The sequence below is a fragment of the Drosophila obscura genome, unplaced genomic scaffold (genome assembly GCF_018151105.1).
Source record: "Drosophila obscura isolate BZ-5 IFL unplaced genomic scaffold, ASM1815110v1 contig_186, whole genome shotgun sequence".
Taxonomy (NCBI): domain Eukaryota; kingdom Metazoa; phylum Arthropoda; class Insecta; order Diptera; family Drosophilidae; genus Drosophila; species Drosophila obscura.
Window position 1 is genome coordinate 6,901,719 of NW_024542774.1, and position 24,243 is coordinate 6,925,961.

The 24,243-nt window shown below is 44.3% G+C and overlaps 2 protein-coding genes across 5 annotated transcripts; one reads left to right on the forward strand and one right to left on the reverse strand.

Moving 5' to 3' along the window:
• Nucleotides 1–538: 538 nt before the first annotated feature.
• LOC111079301 (GTP-binding protein RAD) lies at nucleotides 539–24,243 on the forward strand. 4 transcript variants are annotated; one of them, XM_041592775.1, is made up of 11 exons: nucleotides 539–1,174; nucleotides 9,255–9,780; nucleotides 14,163–14,319; nucleotides 14,910–15,026; nucleotides 18,962–19,279; nucleotides 19,340–19,428; nucleotides 21,535–21,715; nucleotides 21,897–22,030; nucleotides 22,271–22,375; nucleotides 22,992–23,181; nucleotides 23,240–24,243. In XM_041592775.1, exons 2-10 carry the CDS (start codon nucleotides 9,568–9,570, stop codon nucleotides 23,136–23,138), a joined length of 1,461 nt encoding a protein of 486 aa, XP_041448709.1. In that variant the 5' UTR covers nucleotides 539–1,174; nucleotides 9,255–9,567; the 3' UTR covers nucleotides 23,139–23,181; nucleotides 23,240–24,243. The 4 variants fall into 4 exon arrangements, with proteins under 4 accessions (XP_041448709.1, XP_041448710.1, XP_022230116.2 ...); XM_041592776.1 differs by having other exon boundaries at nucleotides 22,992–23,167; XM_022374424.2 differs by having other exon boundaries at nucleotides 22,992–24,243.
• Nucleotides 10,196–11,563, reverse strand: LOC111079302. The gene has a single exon (XM_022374426.2). The coding sequence runs from the start codon at nucleotides 11,503–11,505 to the stop codon at nucleotides 10,474–10,476; it is 1,032 nt and encodes a 343-aa protein (XP_022230118.2). The 5' UTR covers nucleotides 11,506–11,563; the 3' UTR covers nucleotides 10,196–10,473.

The following is a 24,243-nucleotide window of genomic DNA, read 5'->3' on the forward strand; positions in this document are numbered from 1 at the left end:
GATATTATCAATCGACACATCTGATCCTGATCAGGAATACTCATACGTATATACCAGAGTCTATTCTTTATTCAATTTTGCATCAGTTTGGAGCCCAACTGAAATACCCTTCTCTTGGAAAATAGGGTATATCTGGTACATGGCCCAAAAAACGAAAAGCTGTAAATGTTGCAATCCCCCAAAGCGCCTTCTATTGCCTCCCTCCCACAAAGGCTCCCCTCTCTCTCTCTCTCTCCTCTCTCCCTCTCCTTTCTTCTGCTCCATTGAGGCTGGGCAATGGGAAACGAAACGAAATGAACTCAGCAAACACCCACAATGGAGGAGGAGACACTGAAGATAAACAAGGCAAAGTCGTAAAGAAAAAATACAAACAAATCAAATGGCCGAAAAGGAGGGCAGAGAGAGCGACAGAGCAAGAGAGAGAGTGCACGTAAAAGCTCTCAATGACGTTGCAAAGCTTTTCCATGTCGTCACAGGCGAAAGCACCGCAACGAAAGCCGAAAGGAAAACAGAAAGCCGACACGATTCGAATCGCATCAAACACTCGACGGCTTTGGCACGGATCGGACGGGAAATCAAGCTGCTGCCACGACGACAGCGCGATACGGCAAGAGTTTCACGAGAATTTGATTTTTGGAAAACGTCAGATTTTGGAAAATCCCCAAAAAGATTACAAAACTATATAAAAATATAAATACCAATGCATAAATAAATATATACATAAATATTTCAAAATACAACAAGTGGAAAAGATCTAAAATAAATTGTACAGACTGTGTTACGTTTCGGCTTCACTTCATTTTTCTATAAATAACCGAAAAAATATAGTGGAAAGAAAGTGAACAAGTGCAAAAATTAGGTATCTCTCTACCTAAATATATATTACATATACATATACATAGATATCTAGTATCTATATAAAACGTGTGCCGCCTTTTTTTATACAAATTATCGATCAAATACATAAGTTCCCCAACGTCAGGCATATCGCAACAGCATAAAAACTCTTCTAATTGCGGGGTTTTTTTTGGTGAATGTTCGGATGGATATGCCCATAGTATTGACCAACGAAACGAGGACATTGCCATTTGTGGCTCATTAGAGGACACCGACGCGTTGGCAGAAGCCAGAAGGGGCATTTCCCCTGGATGAGGTGCCAACTGGTGAAAGAAAGGTATGTTTTGATTAATTTAATCGCCTAATTGCAGTGTCGTGACCCATATAGATACTACAGAGCATGATATATACATACTCTGTATACCTATGTGAGCCGCAGGGCATTTAAGGAGTAATTCTTTCATCGCCTGCGTCTGGATGGGCGGTGTCGTGAGCTTTGGCACTTTCCACATTTCCTGTCACTCTTCGATTTGTTTACTGTTACCCCACCTTTGGCTCCCCAATTCCCACTTCCATTGCCCTTCATTATCCTGTGTATGGGGATGGATAATCATTCGAAATCGTTCCTTTCTCGCTACTCATCGTAAAAGGAGCAGAAATCACTCATTCGCCCCAGTAGCCGGGACCGGGATCTCTCCCATTGCCCATTGCCGGGGCATTAAATATTCAGTGCTGGTAAGTTGGCAGCCTCCTAACGTTTATGGGACTGTATTTCCCTGATGGGTAGGGTTCCCGCGCGAAATGGCCTCGTTTTGGAAAGGGATTATTTGAGAGCGAATCCTTTAGGGTGCCATAAAGCATTTGTTGTGCTCTCTGCGGGAAATGGGTAAATACCAATCAATTCGAGGAATGTAACAAAAGATAAATGGATCTAAACAATGCAGGCGGAGAATGCAAGAACAAGCATATAAAATTAAGAACAATTTAATCAGAAGTCAGAGGGTTTGGATCTGTTGTAAAAAGGGAACAAATGTAGGTACATTTATTTCCAAAAAACAAGTGAAGATAATTGTTAGAAAATGTAGAAACCCCAATTCTCATATTAATGCTAATTTTATGCAAAAAGTATGAGAGTTAGTGATTACATTTAAATGCTTATTTACAGAGCCTTTTACCATACCAATTCATCCTGTAATTCTCAGTATAATTGAAATTAGACCCTAAAAACGGGATATTCGAGAAACAAAGTTCTACCACTAATTGGGACAACGGCGGATGGCATTTTCCGCTTGAACCATTCTGGTAAGACCGAATGAGATAATATCAAATAGCTTTCCACTGGCAATCAGCAAAAATAAGCAAAAAAGAGCGAGCAATGGGAACCAGTCATAGCTGGCAATCAGGAGCGATACAAATCGCCACAGCAATTCCCCAGCGCTCTGGTTCCTAATCAGGAGAGGACATGCCACAGATAGACAATGGGAGTCCCCTTTAATACCACTCCATTCCACCCACTGCTGCCCCAAACCCGACTACAACCACAACCACAGCAATGGAAATGGAAATGGGGAAAATATTTTTGCTGCAGTGCGGCACTTGGTTTTCAATCCACTGATTTTTCCAACTCGCCCCTTCCAACCCTGCTCCCTATCAGTCCCTGCAATTGTTTTCCTGTTTGCCAATTAAACTAAAATGTCTCGACGCGTCTGTGTTGTCGTCTGACACGCGACTTTTTGACCACGCCCCCTCCACGCACACATACGAACATACACTCTCTATATATCAGAGAGACAGTGGCAGACCAGACAGGGCGAATGCTCCTATGGCAAATCAAATTGCCAACAAATTCCATTAGAGTTTCCGAGGACGGTGGAAATTTAGATGGAGAGTCTCCTGGTCATAACCAAATTCGTAGCTGGCTTTCAAGCCAAATGGATTGTTCAGATTTCCTTTGTGATGCATCCAACGAAATTTCTAAATTCAATTAAAATATGCAACGAGGCCAGAAGGAGAACTAAGTGGAGAAACACCAGGAGCCAAGGCCTAAAAGCCACTTCCTTGTTGTTGTTTGTACCTGAAAACAGTCCGAAGAAGGGCAGCGGGATGTGCAATGGGAGGAAGGAGGTAGGCTGAAGGGTGGGAGTTAGATGAGCAGGTGGTGAAGGGGAGTAGATAGAACAGGAGGATTAGGTAGAACCCACAGCGATGGGGATCTGACATGTCAAAGGGTTGAGCACGGTACATACTGGTCGCGCCACCTCCAGCGCCACCACTTAGCCCCAAAAAAAATTTGTTGTAGTTGACACTGCCGACCCCCAGCCAACAACTGGGGGCGCGTAGAACATGGCATGCCTCGTGTTCTGTTCCTTTGAACCAACAATGTTTGGCCAAGGGAGGATGGAGACCAGGCAAAACGTGACAGAGCCCACTGCCAGTGCCAGTGCCAGTGACAATTGAGACTGGAGAGTAGAGTGGCCTGGATGTGGATGTGGATGGTAGTGGAGCGGTCTGTATCGTAGTGTAGTGCATGGCAGTAAAGTGGAGCACATTTCCTTTCCGGTGCTCCAAGCTAAAACTTTACATACACCAGACACCAGACACCAAACTAACGATAATATTTATGCACACACTTAAAGAGCTTCCAGCAGTCCAAAAACCGAATTGCAAACCGAAACCTAAAACCAAACGCAAACCAAACAAACAAACTGTTCAAATGCAAATAAAAGTCACTGCTGGCACAACTTTGCAGTCATTTTTCCCATTTCCCACTGCACTGGTCGGTGCCTTCTGTACCTTTCGGACTCAGCTCTGTTTGATGGACACTACAGAATCTCTGCTTCTCTGCAGAATTTTCCCATCCTTTGAACATAATTGGTCAACATTTTGCATCCAAGCAGCCAATCATCCAAACAGAATGACAAACAGAAGCATAGAAATCAGAATGTCAGAAGGAGGAACTGGGCTTTCATTCGGGCATAAAAGAGGTTGGTTGGAAAACGAAAGAGCGAGCACTCATTCCTATAGCTTAGAGTTTCAGATTAATGCTAATATCTTGAAGCGGCAATGGCTTTTACGCAACATATTCTAGAAACGCAGCCCATCCTATGATAAATTTCCTCTTTTTCCACTCTTTTAATTATATTCAAGTCAATTTCCCCCACTTAACAGCCAGATCTAACAAAAGAAAAAGAAAATTCCCAAAACAGAAAATCCAATCCCCGAATAAATTCGAACAAAGCCCGGAACGAGTATGTGAAATCAAATGCAGTCCAATTAGGGAGTGGGCAGGATCCATAAAGAAGTGGCGGGTCCTTGCCCCGACCAGCAGCATTGCGACAAAGGAAAATCGTAAATTTCATCAATTTATTTTGAGACCAAATTGGTGCTCTACCAGAGACACAATATGCTCGAATACCATAAGACATTCCATCGACAGTTAATTATGATGTGGCACAATGTGGCACACAGAGACAGTCACACATCAAAGAGGAATGCTTTGGCTGGATATATAGCGGAGGGCAGCGGCTGTCAGCAGGAGCTTTATTTATACTGTCACTAACTAAATGAAGTGAATTTTGTGTAAACATCTGCGCCCAAAGACTCCACCATGCGACTGTTTTCGACTTTGCGTTGATTTTAATCTAAATTGAGAATAAGAGGCGATTTCGAGGCCCCCAAAGTACGGCACTTGGGGTAAACAGCCGCCAAAGGTGGAGCACACTCCAATACAGAGAGAGAGAGAGAGCAAATACATATAGATACACCCACCTCACACACATACATATGTGTCATAATCATCGTAAAAGACGTGAAGTTTAAACTAAACAGACAGCCATTTTCCCGCCAATTCCCCATCCAAAAGGAAAGAGGACGACATTGGAGCCAGAAAGAGGGCAGACAGAGAAAACATTAAGCCCCATAATCTGCCCTTGAGCTCGATTTTGTGCAACGATTTGGAAAATCTTTCACAAAAATAAATTTCACAACAGATTGGCCACGTACCCGCTTGTCTGCTCCATTCCCGTGGCTCTTCCTTATTATCCTTCTGCCTTATGGCAAGCATATTATCATCGATTTATTGAACATTAAACAAACATACAAAGTCTAGGGGATATTTTCCGCAGACAAAAGTATATTTTTTTTCATATTAATTCCACAATAAGTTATGTCAAACATATGGAAAATCCAAGACACTTGTCAAGTGATTTTCCCCAAAAGATCAACTAAAATGCTATAAAAAGTATATATATATAGATTGTTGATCTGCCCTAACAAGCGAATTTCATCATAAGTCGCACAAATATTTAAAAACATTTTCTCTATACAAATTCTTGGGCCGCTGACTGTCGTTTGTCTGAGAGAAATGCAAGATAATTTATTTAATCATTTGAATTTGTTTTCATTTGAGAACAGAGAAGAGAAAAACAAAACAGCACGAAAGCAAATTTCATGTTGACTCTACAAAATGTTGGCCCATTATTTGTTATAGCAGCCTCAAAGACAACGTGGCGTATGCATAATAAAAAGCTGTCATTTTCATTTAGAGCTCATTTTCGTTGGCACGCTGCTCAGATTGTTGTGGGGCAGCAAAACAGGATGATTATGATGGGAACTACACCGGGAACTCTGAGCAGCAAGTGTTCCCAACGGAAAAGCGGACGAGGGGAAACAGATGTGTATAGCCCTGACCTTAAAGCAACCTGTGGCCCCGCATTGGCCCACACTTTAATTTTACAGCAACAGGTGTGTGTGCGGCGGCTGACATTTGGCCATGAAAATATACAAATGGCCACACAGATGATGTTCAAAGGGAAACCTTAAACAAACGCCTTCCACATCCAATGACAACGACATCTACTGACACATGAGCATCGCGCTGTTGATGGATATGGGGCAGAAGCATGTCCATGAACATGGGGACATGGTCAAGGACATGTTCAAAGGCAGCCGCTGGCACAGCAAACAAACTGAAAACATATTGAAGGCGGGGCCAGGGCCCCAGGCCAGATTTAAGGATCATGAGTCTGAAACGTTTCCGAGAAACCAATGCTTTAGCTGCCAGATAAGCAGAGCAAATGATTTTACTCTCAGAAAAAAGATTGAAATCCTTTAGAAGAACAATTACTTTACCAGAAAAATAAGAAGAGTTTGCCTCCGTCGGGTTCGTAAACGGCTTTAAGTGGACAGAAGATGAATCACTTTCACACCACTACACAAACATTTATCAGAACAATTGTTCTGATATTGATAAGGAGAACTAAAAACTTTAAGAAGCATACGAATTTCCATAGAGTCCATAGCCTCATAGGCTGAACTTTTTAGATCAGATATATTTTCGTTAATTTCTGTATTGAATGTTTTTGACAAGGGAAACAATAACAAAATCTACATATCAACTGCATATTTTGTTTGTTAAAAAATCTTGTATAAACATTGAACAGAAACAACATTGAATGGAAACCGAACTGAAGAGGGTGGGGGGAACCTCTATTTTCTGTCCATTTAAATCAATTCTGATTTCAGTTTCCACACTCAACGTCCTCTTCTCCTGTGCCCACCCAGTGCTTCATCTCTTTTTTTTTGCCATTCAGGTGACATTCAAGCATTGAATACTCTGCCCCTATATCCGTTCCCTCTCATGCGGGTTCCATTCAAAGACCATCAGGCCATACCGGCCGTACCTCGTACATGCGGTATCTGTTGACACTTTATCGAGTTTTTTTTTTTTTTGTGCATGTGGGGTGAGGTTTATTGGTAACCCATGGTCGGTAAACCATCGGGAACCCCTGGCAATCCAACGCACTTTAGGCCACATTTCTGCGATAGCTTAAGTTGCCTGTAACCAGGCACAGCTGTCCTCATCTGCGGACATGGACATGTACGAGCACATCCAATGGGTGGCCTGATTAACTGACTTTCCGACGCAAAACAAGAGCTGTGACAAAAATTCAAGCAAATACATTTGAGTTGGCGTCGAATTTATGTTAATAACTAGCAACAGGCGCGGCTCCAATGATAACGGGGTGGGAATTTTTGGGGAAAATGTGGGAAAACTTTACCATATACGAGTATGTATGAGGCCATAAAATGGAATGACCTCTGGTTGTCTCTGTACATATAGTACTTGTCCCATACAAATTCCAATGAACATTAATTGCAATGTCTAAAGACAACATGCCACTGGATTCCTACGCCTCTATTGATGTGTGCATATACGTCCTGTGGCCAATTAGGAGGGAACCTCAGGACAGCACACACACAAACGCACACAAGGATAGAAGGATCCGAGGATTGCTGCTGCTGTTGTTAGTAAAAGCCCTGCGGCATCAATTGAATGCAAACAAGGCGACGTAGGACAGGGCTCAGACCAGGCCACAAAGAGGTACTGCCACGGGGACCAGGACCACGACGACTTCATCGTCATGTGGCATGAAGTTTCATGCACGACTGGATGGGTCAGCAGTACCCTTTTTGCTTTTGGGATTTTTCTTTTCTGGTCTGCTTTGCTGTGTCTTGGTAATGCATCGCTTCACAAAACGGTGGCAAATCAAGCATGAAAGTTTGCCTTTTCCTTTTCCCAGGGATCCTTGGTTGCCTTTAAGCAGGTTAAAGTCAAAGTAGGGGACAAATTTCTGCCTAATCAGTCGTTTTCGGGGGTTGACTGGGAAAATTTCAAACTCGTACATTTAACTTGGGAAAAGCTCTCACGACCAAGTCGTTTCTGCCAGTGCAGCTCAAGCTGTCGTCGCATATGGGGCCACGTGAAACATTTTTTCAGTTTATGTATTTATTCTTCCTTCGTCCTTTTGCATTATTTACTTTCGAGGGGGACTTGGCCCAATTCCTTTGTTTCCTTTGGCCAGAAGAAGCGTCAACGCTTTCGTAACACTTTCGTATGAGAAATCCTCCCCCGGCTTCAAGGGTATCAACGGCTGTGCGAAAATAATGCGCGTTATTAATTATTTATACTTCAATCATTCACAAAAGTTAATTACGCTCCAGTGAGGGAGAGAAACTTAGAACGAGCGCTATTCCGCACCACTTAAGGGAACTGCAAGTTCTTCAAGTCATCGGCAGGCGACAGACCAAGGAAAATCGTTTTAAACTGCACCTAAGTGCCCACAGAGAGAGGGGGAGGGAACACAGGAGAGGCTTGATTAGATTATGCCACAGATGCCGCAGGGGCACACAGGAAGAGGGAGCAAATGATGCATGTCTAAGTAGCGCGCAGGACGACTAAATGGATTACAAATATGCTTTGATTGGCCCGATGCCCTGCCGTCCCATCAGATCCGTTCCACGCCACTCTACAGCAGCTTTCGTCTGACCCTAAGGCAAATTCAATTTCATTTTCCTTCTAAGCCATGGCTTAGGACCGCTAAGAAGTTTATTTGAATTCGCCTTCGCCTTGCTCATTCTACTGCTCTCATGCAAATGGAAATTTGTGTCAATTAGGGGCTGCAGTCTCTCCTGCGGAATGAAGTGAAGTGGAGCATCTTGTAGGAGCTCTCGTTCTCCAACCCGCCAAAAGATGCCAGCAGAAAGTTGCCACATTCCATTTCAGCATTCCAAATCGAAGTTTATTTACGTTTCGAATGGGGAAATCAAAACGAAGATGATGCAAGATCTAAATAAATGTATTTTTAGTTTATGAGAACTACGCGATTAACCACAACAGACACTTTAGAGATCAAGGGATACCGAAAGCAAGCAAAGGTGAAAAAGAGGTCGAAAGGCATCAGCTGATTGTGGATTATAAGAAAATGAATTCTAACAAAATTAATAACTCAATCGAAGCCCAAAATGAAAACACCCATCGTTATAGTACCCTCCCCATGTCACACATACATCACTGCCAGATTATCCCTTGCCCCCCTCCAATGCCAAATCTCACCAAACAAATCGAATTCCCAAGCGGTTGAACCCCTTTGATGGATTTTAGATTTGTTTGTGGCAATTTGTTGGGCACGGAACACGACGTCCACTGCAAAGGAGAGTTGTTGGATTTTGGTTGGATGGCTGACTGGCTGGCTGGCTGGCTGACTGGCTGCCTGGCTGACCCAGTTTTCATGAGACGAAAATAACACGGCTCGGGGTAGCAGAGAAATGCTACCTCATGTTTTAATGGCCAGTGCGGCCAGTGCTGGCGAAATGAAAAATCACATAGCAAATTATGCAGCATGTTGTTACAAATACTCGTACATAAATATTTCTGTAGTCAGTGCCACTTTTACTATTTTTTGCAGCTATGCGATTTTTTTCGGTTTCGATTTTTGGGTTATTTCTGTAAAAGCGCAACAACATTTGTCACGAGCGAGCGAGCGAGAAAACTATTTTAGATATTTGTAGATTTTGATTTGAAATTTTATTTAAATGTTTTGTTCATTCGTTTTGCGCTTTCCACCATTTATTTGCAGAGCACCAAACAAACAAATAAAACATTAATCACCACAAAAACACCATCCAAATCTCAGATTATGAGACATGCAACAGACAAAAGAAAAGAAAAGAACATCAAGAACATCAGAACATCAAGAACAACCAGAACCACAGCACGAACCACCACGAAATGCTTAAAGCACGAAAATAGAAAATTCTAGATTTGGCAAATTAGAATTTCATTTCACCAAGGCGAAAGGCAAAGCGACGCGAGGCGAGTCGAGCCAATAGCCTAACCACAGAATTTCCCCCGAGAAAAGCCAGAGTGCCGAGCCACAAACAATAGACAATATGGTGGACGACATCTCTCCCATGCACTATCGCATGCAGAAGAAGACACGCAGCGCCTCCATTTGCGCCACGGGGGCCAGCATTGAGACGGTCATCCATGGCCTGCCCACCGCCTCGGGCAGCGCCACGCCGGAGGGCGGCACGCCCGGCTACCGACGACGCCGGCCGGCCACACGCTCCCAAAGTGCTCGCATCACATCGGGTGCCAGATCGGTGAGTACACCAATAGTATAGATATATCTAGCCATACATACATACAGATATAGATATATATATATCCATTGAACACGTAAATTAAGCATTTGCTTCTGCCTGTCACTTGCTTCTGTTGCTTGCAGAATGTCTGCCCCGCGTACGCGTAGGACATGAATTGATTTTATATTTAAATGAATATTTAAGTAGCTGCACGTTTCTCACTTCACGCATTCATACCTACATATAAAGAGCATTGTCATGTAGTCCTCGAGTTGCGGAGCGCAACAGAGGAAAGATTTCTCATCTAATATTAGGAACATATTCACATTCGCATCCACAGCAGAATCTTTACCATCGGTTCCAAAAATTTTCTGGTTAATAAAAGCTTCAATGGAAACATTTTACAGCGAAGTTTATGCTGCCCTTTTCAGTCTCGGAGTCAAATGAAATGAGCTAAAAACTTAAGATACTCGTACAAGTAATTTAATGAAATCTAATTGAAAACCAGGCTGATCGCCTCCTGGCATTTTGTGGTCTTGGCAACGATAGAACAGATCGAGTGTAACGGAGGTGGAAAGATGTAACATTGTAAGGCTTATAGTTTGACTTTTGTAGCTTCTGCATACTATATGGAGCACAACCAGCAATGTGTCAATGAATTACGCAAAATCTGAGCTCGCATTTGTATCGGAATTGTTGGAGCAAAGATTATTAGGATTGACTGAGGGCCTTTTGCACTTGATGGACCAGCATGCGAGTGTGGCGCTCGCTCATTAACTGCTCCTCGAACTGCGAACTGAGGGGAATGGACAGCAGTTTGCCAGCCATATGTGGAACCACATCTGGGGGGGATACCTCAGCGACCTGGGACGGCACCGACACCGGCACAGGCTTTTCCTTGGAGCCTCTTATCTGAGAGGCCCTGGCCGTCATCCTGGACACTCGTTGGTTACAACGTGCACGCTTTGCTTGCTCCATGGCCTCCTTTTTCACGGCTGAATTGTCAATGTTGGTGTACACACGGGTCTCCGGACACTTGGGCGGCATGCGAAGACATTGGCAGTAGCTGAGATTGTACATGAAATATTCCTCGAAGTCCTCGTTGGTCTGCAGCAGCTTCTGGTAGTACTCCAGACTCTCCAGATCCATGGGATCCAGCTGCCCTGCGGCGCAGTCCAGCTTCAGATGCAAGCTGAAAAAGTAGTTGAACAGCTCGTCCACCAGATCCATGAAGAACGTAATGGGCTTGTGAAAGGCATCGCCCAGAATGAAGGGCGTCTCCTCCTCGAGATTCAGTTTGCTGCACTCGCGCCGGAAGGTCAGGACATACGACCGCATCGACTCAATGCCCCACCACTGGCTCTTGTTGGAGCTGATGATGACTTGGTAGTGAATGAAGTACTTTTGGATAATCTCCTCCTTCGGCTCCACGGCGTACAGCTGCGTGCACTTACAGTTCGCGTCCATCTCCATGGCGATCCTGTAGCGCTGTATGAGTCCCCACAGCGTCGAGGCCGCTATCCGCTGCAGTTCCATCTCCTTCTTAAAGGTCGCGAAAATGTAGCGATACTTCTTCTCCACCGAGAGCAAAACACTCAGCACTTTTGCCTCCACGCTTTCATCCATGGTGACCACCTTGTTCACGGCCCTATGGACACCGCTCTCGGTGGTTGTGAGCCGCGAATGGGTGCACGGAGTCACCGGAATGGTTATCACATGCGGAGCCCTAATATTTTTCTCCATTTTTGTTTGTTATATGGGGGTTTCTGTCTATCCAAATGATTGACATCCAAACAGTGTGAAGTTACATTCAATGCTATGGCTCCTTCCTGCTGATGACTCTATACAGCTTCATCCAGTCTCTCGGCGAGTGTCGACAGCTAGCAAGAGTGTGAATTGAATTATATCGTGGCCAAATTCAATTTCTGTAGCTGCCAGACAAAAGGCACCGCCACGTGGCATACGTTGCGTATGAGTGTCGTGGAGCAGGCGTCCGTCCCTTCCTGGCGCTGGATCCCGCCACTGGTTCCTCGCAGTATTGTTAGTAAGCAAACGAGGCAACAGAAAGCAACGCTTGTGCAATGTGTGCCACCATCGCATCAAAGTCCGTGCTAAAAATGTAGCTCCTGTCGCTTCTGATGCGCCCCAAGCTGGTAATTTATATAGAAAAAAGTTTACAAGTCAGCGACGCTGCCACACATGCTTCACGTTTTCAGCTTCAGCTTCTGCTCCCGCTCCTGCCTCTACAGCTTTCGCCCTCTGCGACTGATGATGCCACAACTTACGCGGCATGAAGGCGTTCCTGTGTTTACTGTGGGCGTGGCTGTAATGAGTTCGCAGCTAAAGAAAAAAAAGCAAAGACTGCGAACCAAAATGACTTTTGTTTATAAAGAAGGAATCACGCACACACACACACAGGACACAGAGAGAAAAATAAAAGCCATCCAACAGACGTAGTCGCGAAAAACTTTTGAGCAGCACTGTCGATGTCGATGCTGATAAGTTGGGACAGAACTCGCGTGGCATAGTACTCGCTTTTGATGCAGAGACGGACAAAGTGTAATGAGCTGATGAAGCGACAAAGACAGCGACAACTAAAACTCAAACAGAGAGCACGAATTGAAAAGGCTATTTTCGCTGCTCCGAGAATTTGCTATGAGCTTTGGAAAGTACAAGTACAAAGTATTTAAATAATAGTCGACGAAAATAACAGCCAGGCAGATGGCAGCCGCAGGAACGTAAACATTTTGCACTGAAAACAAACTTTTTGCTTACAAAAATTGCACCAAAAGATCGGTTCGAGTGTGTCCACATTTTGCACACATAACACACAACGTTTTTCATTTAATTTGAAGGGAAATGAGCTTCAGTGTGTCCCTGCTTTTTAAATATTCCGCTAGCTTATTGGTATTATTACCCAGCGGCAATTAAAAGAAGAAATTATCAGTTCTTTTCCGAAGAACTAATTGGGGATTAGGTTGGCACAAATTGAAGACAAGACAAGACACATAGCAGGGCGAAACGCTATGCAGGAAGCAATTAATTTCGCCGAACAACAGGGCGAGACTCCATCTGAGCGTGGACAAGCTGCATCCGGATGGATCAGCAGACACACCACCGACTACCGCATACAAATACATACATACGAGTATATAAATGTGTATACTGCTCTTCGTCCACGAACTGCTACGTGCTTATACTCGTATGTTTGCATGGCGGGGCAGTAATATTTGATTAAGACAAAAAAGTAGACCATGCAAAGGAAAGAAGAGCAATTACTGGTCACGAGAGACGACCCATGAAATGTAAGTAAAGTAAATGTATGGTGGCATGCAGTCCGCGCCATGACCATAAAAAGCGCAAAGAGCGGCCACTAAATAAACAAGAAACGTTTACACTGACAGCTCGCCTAATGGCCCAGACACCCACCCACCCTCTTGGCTGTTGGCTGTTGGCTGTGTGGATTTGGCGGCTTTTGCCAGCACCGGCTGACTAAACTCTCGACGTGCCCCAAATCCATGGCCACTTGACAGCCAGTGCCACGTAACAAACGCTTCCGGCATTTCATCGTAGGGAGGCCCGGAATGGGATTACATGATGTGTGGGCCAAGGAAACCGGAAGCCGGCAACAAAGTTGGACATTTTGCATGCGGTTATAAATATCCCCCCCACTTCCCCCGCATACTGGACCACAGAGAAACCGAGCCAAGAAGCTGGTCGGGGCTGTCGGACAGGTGCTGAAATTAGTTTTCGCTCACACCCCGAGAACTGACGCACACTTCTGGATGGGAGGACCCATCGTCAGCACGTTTCCGACCGCTGCCGTGGCAGTCAACGTGACAAGTACTTGGACGTTGCTTGAAGGATTTGGGATCCACCCCCCCCCAAGGCACATGCTGCGGCAGGAAAACTTTTAAGGCAAGCGAAACAAGTGCTCGGCTGATTGCAACTCGAGTGGGTGGAGGGGACTGTACCGGACCGCACTCATTCAGAGCGTTTAACCTTGACATTTGTGTGGAAGTCCCTTGAACGGCTTTGATCACAGACCACAGTCACAGTCGCCGCCAATGGTCGCTGCGAGGCTGCGCCATGTGGCAAGTCAGCCGATAAATTATGGCATTTGCCAGCAAAGTGTGGCGGTGGGGGGGAGGTAGGCAGCTCGCAGGACTTGGGGGAGACGATGTTGTCTACAAAGGACAAGCAAATGCAATTTGATTTGTGTTGGACAGACGAGAAGTGCAATTTAATTTCTCACTCACTGGCAAGGTCACATCCTGCTGCAGTCCATAAATCAAACCGATTGCCTTGGGGATCTGTGCGACAAATGTATAGACAGACGGAGTGATGGATGGGATATCATGGTTAAGTTGTTTAACAAAGTTCCCCTTTGCCTTTTGCAGGTTCGCCAGCGCACCAAGGCCCAGCAGCAGCAGCAACAGCAACAGCAGCACACGCTCCAGGAGGCGCGATCCTATTGCAACAGTGAGCCGCGTCTCAGCGAGACGGAGACGCCACCGCAGCGACGCAAGCTTTCGCAACGTCGGCCACAGCCACACGGTGAGAGGGGAACATATATATTTTTGGGGTAGTTGTAGTTGTAGTCCCTTTAATGGCAAAACAGAGCCATCAACAAGCTGCGCAACAAATTAGCCAAGTGCCGGGCTCTGATGTTTTATGCGGCATAAACTAAGCTCTCAGCCAAATTGCTCGCCGCACGACGCTGAAAAATTGACCATAAATGGTTTAGTGGCCAACAGCGGGTGAGCCAAAAGACTTTAAGTTCGTTTCAGAGATGCCAATTTTGGCCTATATCCACGTTTCAGGGACCAGTGACCAGTGACCAGTGCCCAGTGCTTTCCGCTTTTATGTATAGTGCTTGCCAATAACGGGAATTCAATTAGCGTGGCGGCCGCCTCTTGTCGTTCATTGAACCACCATTGTTGACCCAGTTTTTCCGAGCGGCAATTGAGCAACGTATCCTCCTGCCTTCTGCCACATAAGTGCACTCTGTTTGCTGTCAGGCTCTTCCCACGCGAAAGCTTTTCGAAACTGAAACCTGCCACTGAATTAATTAGCTGCAAATAGTTGATGCAATTTAATGTTGAAGCAAGTTTTGCTTAATTTAATATCCTGATTTGCGATTGCAGGACACAGAAAATCGAACGCCTTCCTGGACGTGCCCACCATGAATATGCATCACCTGCGCGTCAACGATGACGACGAGGATGTGGACAGACTGCGCACATTCAGCGCATCCAAAGGAGGTGAGTAGAACCGAGACTCCAGGACCCCACAGCTCGACAAAGGTCTCGGTGGACCATTTTATTAATTTTGAAATTGAAACTCAACAAAAGCCTTGGGGGACCCAGATGACTGGGATTACACATGATCCCAACAATGCGGACAGGACTGAGTCGCAGGCTCAAGGAACAGCGAACAGGATATGTGTATGCCAGAAGGCATAAAATTATAGTTTTGCTCCCAGACACGCAGCGTAGCAATCCTTATTGAAATCTTAAAAGGTTGTTACACAATGATGTTAAGGAGATATCAGTGACACTAAATGCCACTCCAAATAGAATATGAATACCCCAAGGCACCCACACACACACACACCCCATACATATGGAAACTCACTCATACAACCACGCTGAGACATGTGTAGTTTTCCCCATTATGGCCTGCCTGTCTGTGTGTGTGTGTGCCCTGTTTGTGCTTTTCCTTTTTTCGATGGCTTTTGTATTCTATATTTGTGTCACGTTATTATTACACATACGCACTGTGGGCTGCGTATTGTGCAAAGTTTGCCCTTAAAGGCAGGCGAATTTCTTCTAAGGAAACTTCAATTTGTTTGCCTGGAGATCTCTTGGCCATCTCGGGTCATCTTAAGTCCACCTTATAATAATAATTAGTTCAATTATTTAAAATAGCTCCACACAAAGCCTGAAAGAAGTTTTGGAAATGTAATCAATTACTGAATAAATATAGTTATGGATGCACTCACTCTCCAATGAATTAAATAATAGGATTAGAACTGATAACAAACAAGTTCTTTCCATCAAAGTTGTGGAAATTGCTGCACAAATCCAATTGGAGAAGTTCAGTTCAACATCAGTTTGGTCTGAGCTGAGCTCAGCTGAGCTTTCGGCTTCAGAATTGGTCGCTATGCAGCCCACTATCAAGAAGACATATAGTTTGCTTTGCACCCCACCCCCTCCCACTCCACCGACTGTTTGCATGCACAAAGTCATGGGGCAGACCTTAAGTACGTGTTTAAGCCCACCCAGACAGGCTCGGAACACGAACTGCCAGAAGCGAGCACGGAACACAGAGCACAGAGCTCAGAATAGGGAACTATGCAAGCACTTGAACAGACATGACAGCAAACAGAGGACATGTCCACGTTTTAGCTACAGAAGGTGTCATAACTTAGTCATGAGGCAGAGCAGATCCCTGGGAGTTTCACGAGAGAAGTGTACAAAATATGATAACTAAAGTCGAGCGGAGGAAAGTTCCCCATTTTGCATGCATGTCAAGAGAACGGCCATTGGCGGCCGGAGCATTGCCATCAAGGAGTATCAGAATTTCTCTCTACTGGGTTGGTTATTTCCCTTCAACTCCCAGCCAACTGTCATGGATGAGCAGGGACTGGAACTAGGACTGGCACTCGTACTGGCACTGGGAAATTCAAAAGGGCAAGGGAAACACTCTGAAACGCACTGCATATTAAAATTCAATGAAGTGTCTGTGTTTGCTCAACTAAATTGCTTTCAAATACAAGCCAAATGCCTTGTAAGGGAAGCTGTCTTGTGGTTGTGCCATACCCGAGTCATGTGCGCTCATTTAATTAATACGCTCATGATGATGGGCCAAAGGAGAGAGCCGCAATTGGTAGCTCTGGCCATCATCCGTCAATTATATTTACGGTTTGGACGAGTGGTAAATGCAAAGTGGAGAAGGCTCCCAGAGAGTGGAGAGTGTGTGATAAATTGAAACGCCCAAAACGAGTGTCAGTCACCGATGGCAGCCAATGAAGCACCATGAATGAAATTTTCATTTAAAAATCAACCAGCCACCAACAGACAATGGTCCTGAGTGTCCTTTGGTCCTGTGTGAGGGTTTGGTAGGGGCCTGTAAATCGAATCATAATTGAATGCTGCACCATCGCGTCGAATGGATTATAAGCCAAATGTGGCTGATGCCAATTGTCGAATGCTTTTGGCCAAATGCTCACCATTCGATTTGGTATTTATAGAAGTGAGAGTTTTTGTTTAGACAATTTATAACCTTGAAGGCGGTTAATCATACACATATTGTTTGTGCGAGTATATGTATATGTATCCCAGCAGCATATGCAACATCTCGTGCCACACTCGCCCCACTCTAAATCAATCGACAAATAAAATATTCAGTTTATTTGCTTAAATGGTTATTCTTTATTCAAACAAAGAGAGAATTTTCGAAGCAAACGAGGAGGTGCAGAAGACGTTGAACCAACATCAAAGAAAAAGGAGAGTACAACATTTCCATACACGTATGAGGGATGTTAGCAAAAATGGTGAGCTGAACTGAACATTAGTGCACACATTAGTCAGCTGGAACCATGGAAATATCTGGAATTGCTAACTAAATTACAGTCTACAAGCTAAAAATAAACATGAACATTGCACAAATATTTGAACAAAATGTAAACTAAATCGCAATTTTTATCGCTGCCCGTTTGCACCTTTTTCAAATGAATTATTTCCCACGCGCGTCCCGCCGCCTCCACCCACCCCCCAGCCAAAAAAAGACTGTATAATATTTGGCCACCCAAAACAGTTTTATGGCTTTCCAATGATGACGGCTCACCCAGACGGCAGAGCCATGTAGAAGCGAACGAGAAGTGGGCAGGGGGGGGAACGAATTGAAAATTTCGTACGTAGTATGTAAATGTTTAGAATCGTTTTGGCAATTAATTCAATTTGCAACATTAACGACCGCAGATGAGCAACGAGTGAACGCCAGCGAATAGTGAAAGATCTCTGATGAAGATCTATGTATCGTATATGCAATATATACTGACATGTATCGGTTCGTGGCACGGCTGAATGCAATAAGGCAGGCCATAATCTATTTATGACATTTCAAATGTACAATACACAGCACACCATGTACGTACAGACACTCGTACATACACATACACGTACATATGTTGGCAAACAAAAACAGCACAGATCCAATACGAACAGATCCGAAAATGGTGCCAGACCACGGCATACCCGTACATTATTTATGCACATACACATGTAGATTGATACAGATTGATACAGACACATGTATCTGCCTGTGGGGGAATACAATTGACAATGACCGCTGGTTTTTGACTTTTGTCAGTCGTTGGGTAATACCTTGCCATAGGCATTGTCTGTGATGGAACGATAATCATATGGCTTAATGTTGATATTAACGGGAATTTATTTGTCTTAACTGGGGTTCATCAACCCCACGTACCCTTTAACATTACACTTTTTGCGTACCATATTTCAATCCGGTTACAGTGCCGTGAAGACTAATTTAACTAAGACTGCGACGAACCCGAATGATCATTATTTCCTTGAAACTCTCCGTCCACGGGTTAATATAGCCATCAAGCCTTGGCCCAATTGTATATGTAAATTGAAATGTCTTTTTAATTACTTTATTATATGGGAAATACAATTTTCGCCCGACATTTCCGATAAATATTCTTTTTATTTTCTTGTGTAAATATTCGAAAAGGCCAATATTTATGTTCAACAATTTTGCTGCAGGAAACATGGGCTTTAATTTTAAATTTTCAATGAAAAATAAAATCCCTAACTGGCGGTAGTCGGGGGCAGACAAAAAGGGGAGAGGTGGAGTGGGTTAACATGGGATTGCAAAAGCCACAGATGCGAGACACAAAAGACAGATTAACTATTGTGGCAGGAAACTGTAATTTCTGCCTGAGCTACGTGGCGTATGCGTAACGTGGTATGGGGCCTTGCACAAGTTGCACATACGCCCTAACGTGCGCGACGCCGGCAGGCAGGTGGACGAACAATGGCGGAATATGCATTTGGAATACGAAATGGGTGACGTTTTCCCGTTTATTTTGGCACATTTTCCTCTCGTTTTTCATTCTGATGTGCGACTCTCTCACTCTCTCGCTTTCTCTTTGTCCTCTCGCCCGCATCAGGCATCATTAATCGCGGCGACTCGTTCCGACGTCGACGGTCGCGCAGCAACAGCCTGGCTCCATCCAGCCCCATGCACGCCCGCAACGGTGGCGGCGGTCTGGGTGGCAACGCGGGCGGTGGCAGCAGCCAGGGCCTGGGCTCCGGCTACAATGGCGGCAGCAGCAGCAACGGATTTGGACACGGACAGAATGCCCAGGAAAATCACCAGCCGGTGGAGTTCTATCGCGTGGAGATGCTGGGATCGGCGGGCGTGGGCAAGCAGGCCCTGGTCTCACAGTTCCGCACCTCGGACTGCATCAATGCCTACGATGGCCCAGGTCAGTAGTTGGACGATTACTCAATTGAAATCCAAGCTAAGTGTACATTATCCCTTGCAGACTGCGATGAGGCCGAGCAGAACATCTCCATCATCTTGAATGGCACCGAGTCGGAGCTCAAGTTCCTCACTGGCAACCCGGAGAGCAAGGTGAATAGTCATTTGTCAAACGGACAGAACACACACCCTCCCTCCCACACGCACACAAAGCCAACAAACAGCTTTAGTCGTTTGTGTTTTGTAATTGTCGTTGAATATTTCACCATTAACTCGGCTCCGACCGCAAACCGAGTAGGGATGAGCCTGTGGCTAAGGCTGTCACTGCCGACGGCAAGACAAATGAGTCCAGTCCGTCCAGACAGCTGAGATTTGCCCCAGACTCCGAGTGCGATTTGCCAACTAGATGAGCATAAACTGCACAAAGTGAATTAATTTCAAATGCAAAATGAGTTCGTGAAATGCGTGGACGAGGAGCAGCTTACCCTTACCTGCCCCCAAGCACCACGCGAAACTGCAAGAGGAAATTGTTAAACAAGTTAAAATGCTAAATTCCACTGTGAACTATTAAGTACCCCCTACTACATCTCTACTACTCCATTCAGCTGCACAAACACATCATACCCCTGTATACCTAGTAGAAACCAAAACGTTGAGAGAAAACTATGCAGTGCAGGACTCCGGAGGCAGAAAGGAGCCGTGTCTGAACTGCGGCTAATTACGGACAAGTGCCGGGAATGCTGTTGGATGGTTATTTCGTTGAAATCATTTAAGGAATTCGTTGAAAATCCTGCCGGGCAGCAACAGCAAATTTCTGAGCAATTTCCAGCAGCAAGAAAAAGGAGAAAAGAGTCGAAAGAGAACGCGGAATAGCACGCGGAATAGCAGAAAAAAAACGAAAGAAATAATATAAATACAATATGAGTGCGCAACTGTGCAATCGAAATGCCAAATTGCTGGACAAATGCCAAATGCTGCCTCTGTCTGCGCTGCCGGGTGGCGGCTAACAATATAAATGAACGCGTTGATGATAATTATAATCGCTGATGACGATTGCCATGATGGTGATGATGATTGCAATGTCGAGTCGTTGACAAAACAAAAGGAAACGGACACAATTTATCCATTCTGGAATGCGAGAGAACAGAGCCGCCAGCGAATTAAAGGCGCCCCAGCATGGCTGCCAAAAGTTGGGTAAAAAACAAATAACAAATTGCTTAAGGTTTGACCTTAGACCCCACTCTCCACCGAAACATACTTCAAACGTGTACGAACCGCGGCAGCCGCCAGCGGCGAGGTGCAAAATGAACAAAGGTCGGATGTGCCTGGCGTGGTTTTATGAGCCACAAACGGATGCCAGTACGTAAGGCACCAAGGCACCAGAGCGCCAAAAAGAAAGGAAACTTGCCAACGTCATCAGGCCACAAAATGTGGGGAGTTCCAGCAAGAAGGCATGAAGAAATAGAGTCCTATAGAAGAGAATGAGAAGCAGAGCCATATTTCATTCCGTATTTTTCTGCTGATTAAAAAGAGAGAGAAAGAGACTCAAACATGTTGTCATTTTTTGTGAAAAAAACATAATCGTTTTGAGGACACTTCTAGCTACGGGTGCCACTACAAAAAGTATCAAATACTTCAATGCTTCGATGATTGAACATTGCAGAGTATTCCACTCGAACTTCGATGCTGAGTGCTACCTCCTACCTTTAGAGAGGTATATGAAAGTACGAACAGCTAGATCCCAAGAGCAACGTCAAGGGCCTTATAAAATAAACATAAGTAAAACATTTTTTTGCATTTAAATAAATAGAAACTTCAGACATTTGTAAAATACTTTTGATACTGCTCATTAGATACGTTAATGTAGGGGTCCGGGCCTGATAAAAGTAACATCATTAAAAGTCTGGCCAAGTCTGGGCGGCTTCTTTTTTGTCCTCACCTTGTTACGGCCATGCCAAGTGGCCATAATTTTAATTTTTACGAGCAAACAAAAGCGAACAAGGAGTAAAAGGAGCAGTTGGAAAAGAAGGACTCCCCCACACACTGCTGCTCTCGCTCTGAGGCGGCTGCCTGCACTTGACGGGGCGCAGTTGAGAACTTTTAATTTCACTCCGGCTAACTGCAATAAAACATGGCACGGCATTAAATATTTTCAGCAGACACGAACCGAATGGCCGCCCCAGGGCCCTTAGAATGTTGTAAACTTGTTGAGTTTTGTGTTTTAATTTGGATTCTCTTTCGTCTTCATCCGTTTTGCAGGACGAACTGGAAGAGGCGGATGCATTTCTGGTGGTCTACTCTTGCATTGACAAGGAGTCCTTCACGAGGGCCAAGCAGATACTATCGCGACTGCAAGACATGGACTTGCACCGCCATCGCCCCATCATTCTCGTGGCCAACAAAATTGATTTGGCCCGCTCACGCGCCGTCTCTGCCCAGGGTAAGTAGCAATTAGCCCCAGTAAGGGGCACAACCCACAGCCCACGGACTACGCCAATTGCATTCATTTGCATCGTCAATTAAGTGGCGTGACCGGGCATCATGGTTATGCATGGAGTGCCTCCTTCATGTCCTAGTCCTCGTCCACGTCCTTATCCGCATCCTTGATTTGTGTTCCGCAGATGGAAAATGTCTAGCCTGTGCGTTCGGAGCCAAGTTTATCGAGGTCTCGGTGGGCATCAATCACAATTGCGACGAGCTGCTGGCTGGAACCCTCACCCAGATACGCCTCAAGAAGGACCAGAATATGTTGCAGGTATGTATGGAAGGAGACTCAATGTTTAGTCCCCCCCCACCACCTACCGCCCCGAAAACCACACCCCTTTGATGGATAGAACTAGCTATAGATCCAGTATCGGTTGCAGTAAAAGTTAGCTGGTTGGTTGTTCATCTGCTCCATCTACTACTTCTCTTCTCAACCATCCCCAACTGCCCACTCTGAAAGTTTGTTCCATGTGTAATACTTTGTATCTATCTGTATGTAATCTATGTCCAGCTGAATCCGAAAAAAGCAAAAGATAAATATAAAATTAAAGATAACAAGAACGTAGAGACTGTAGAAACTGATCAATTTCTGACTGATCTTAAGGCCGACGATGGGGTAAGTAGAACAGAAGCTCCTCTCCGATCAGTTTACCCCCGTTTCAAGTTTAACTTCAACGTCCCGACCAAATGCAATCAATGTACTCCAACCCAACTCCAACTCCAAATCTTTCCCCACATTCAAGTAAAGCATGATATATTAGTATCTAGGTTAAAAACTTCTTGTGTCTATGTTTGTTTGTACCCATATACATATATATATATATAGTATATGCATATCCTGTCCTGTCCTTGCCAATAGCCACAAAACAGCACAAAATTTTTGTAAATTTGGCAACAAGGAAATGTGTCAAGTGTAAAACCAACGAGTGTATTTCTAGACAACTGCCAAACTGTTGTGCTCTTGTGTTTGTTTGTTTGTTTCGTTGTTTGTAATATATTATCTAGTGCCCTGAGCCAGCCCCAGAATCCACATAAAGCACATGAAAAATGGAAAATCCAATTGGCGCCTGCAAAGGAATAACTCTATAATGGATGCGAACCAACACAAAAACATTTCAATCGAGTGGCAAGAAAATGTAAAATAATGTCCAGAAAGAATCCCCTTTTTGCTTGCCACTCTCCTGCCTTTCATAAAGTTGCAATTGTATGGCTAACATTTAATTGACTTACAGGGCCATCGGGACGGCAGCTCTCCGGCACATTGGTACAAGAGCCGCAGCGTTATGTTGGCCAGCATGAAGGCCCGACAGATGCTCACCTGGATACTGGGCAAGGAGGACTCCAAGTTCAAGCACTGCGAGAATCTGCAAGTGCTATAAGCCCGAGGCAAAACAAAACAAAAATTAATGTAAGCCTACATAGGTATGTGTGTGAACTGTATTGATATGTGAATATGTGTATAACCCAAACCCCAAAGCAGATGGCTTTATCCCGCCCAATATGTAAACAGGTTTCGATAGTTCGAAGCAGGCAAATCACCCTCTCTGTCCCGCCCCCCAGCCACTGTCCAGATGTAAGCCACAATTCGCGTTAACAATTTACAATTTCTGATGTGTAACCTAAGCCTGATAATCAAACAACAACAATTAAATCAAATTTAATGCTAATCAAAATCAATCGATCGGCGATTGAGATAGAATATTAAGCAGAGCAACTTAATGGAACCAAGCGAAGCAGCAACAAAGAACAACAAAATATTTACTATACTACTTACCATGTACTTAACTAGCAACTTAAATAACTTTTCTAAGCTATGAGCATGTTAGAGGGGATATTTTTCAATAGCTGACTAGCAGAAATGGAATGTACGTACTATTTACAAGGAATACGGAGAATACGATGTAGGAAAAGTGTTCCCCATACCAAATATTGGTTATAAATGTTAAGCCAATGCTTTCTATAAGATTTATATGTGTATGAATATATATGTGTATCTATCTAATCATATAGCTCAGTATCCGTTGCATTATCTTGAGTTTCTAATACATAAGGGGAGTCTTACAGGGTCTTGAATCAAAAGATAGTTGTCTTCATTGCGCTTGAAATGATTTGAAACACAACAAATAATAATAATAATAACCATTTATGGGTGTCCATCTTATATGCATAGATATAGAATTCAATATTCTTTGTGTCTTCCCTAGTCCAATATGTATGTGTGTGTAAGTGTATCTATATGTTAGGGATTCATAGATGTATGTATATCCTCCTTAAAAATGCATTGCAATGTATGGAATTGGAATGTCATCCACTGAGACGGACACGAACAGAAAATTTGTAAATGTGCTCGATGTGGAAACTTGGGGGAAAAAGCCACAATAATTATATATTGGAAAGTAAATAGATTTGTGTGTGTATATATGCATATTGGCATAGGTTCCGTGTATGTACCATGTATGTATGAAGTATAAAGTATAATAAATA

Excerpts from the sequence above, each read along its gene's own strand:
- LOC111079302 (XM_022374426.2), bottom strand. The coding sequence starts at position 11,505 with ATGGAGAAAAATATTAGGGCTCCGCATGTGATAACCATTCCGGTGACT.
- LOC111079301 (XM_022374424.2), top strand. The coding sequence starts at position 9,568 with ATGGTGGACGACATCTCTCCCATGCACTATCGCATGCAGAAGAAGACA. Across the intron at positions 19,429-21,534 it reads CTGGCAACCCGGAGAGCAAG|GACGAACTGGAAGAGGCGGA; the intron begins GTGAATAGTCAT and ends TCCGTTTTGCAG. Across the intron at positions 21,716-21,896 it reads ACGCGCCGTCTCTGCCCAGG|ATGGAAAATGTCTAGCCTGT; the intron begins GTAAGTAGCAAT and ends TGTGTTCCGCAG.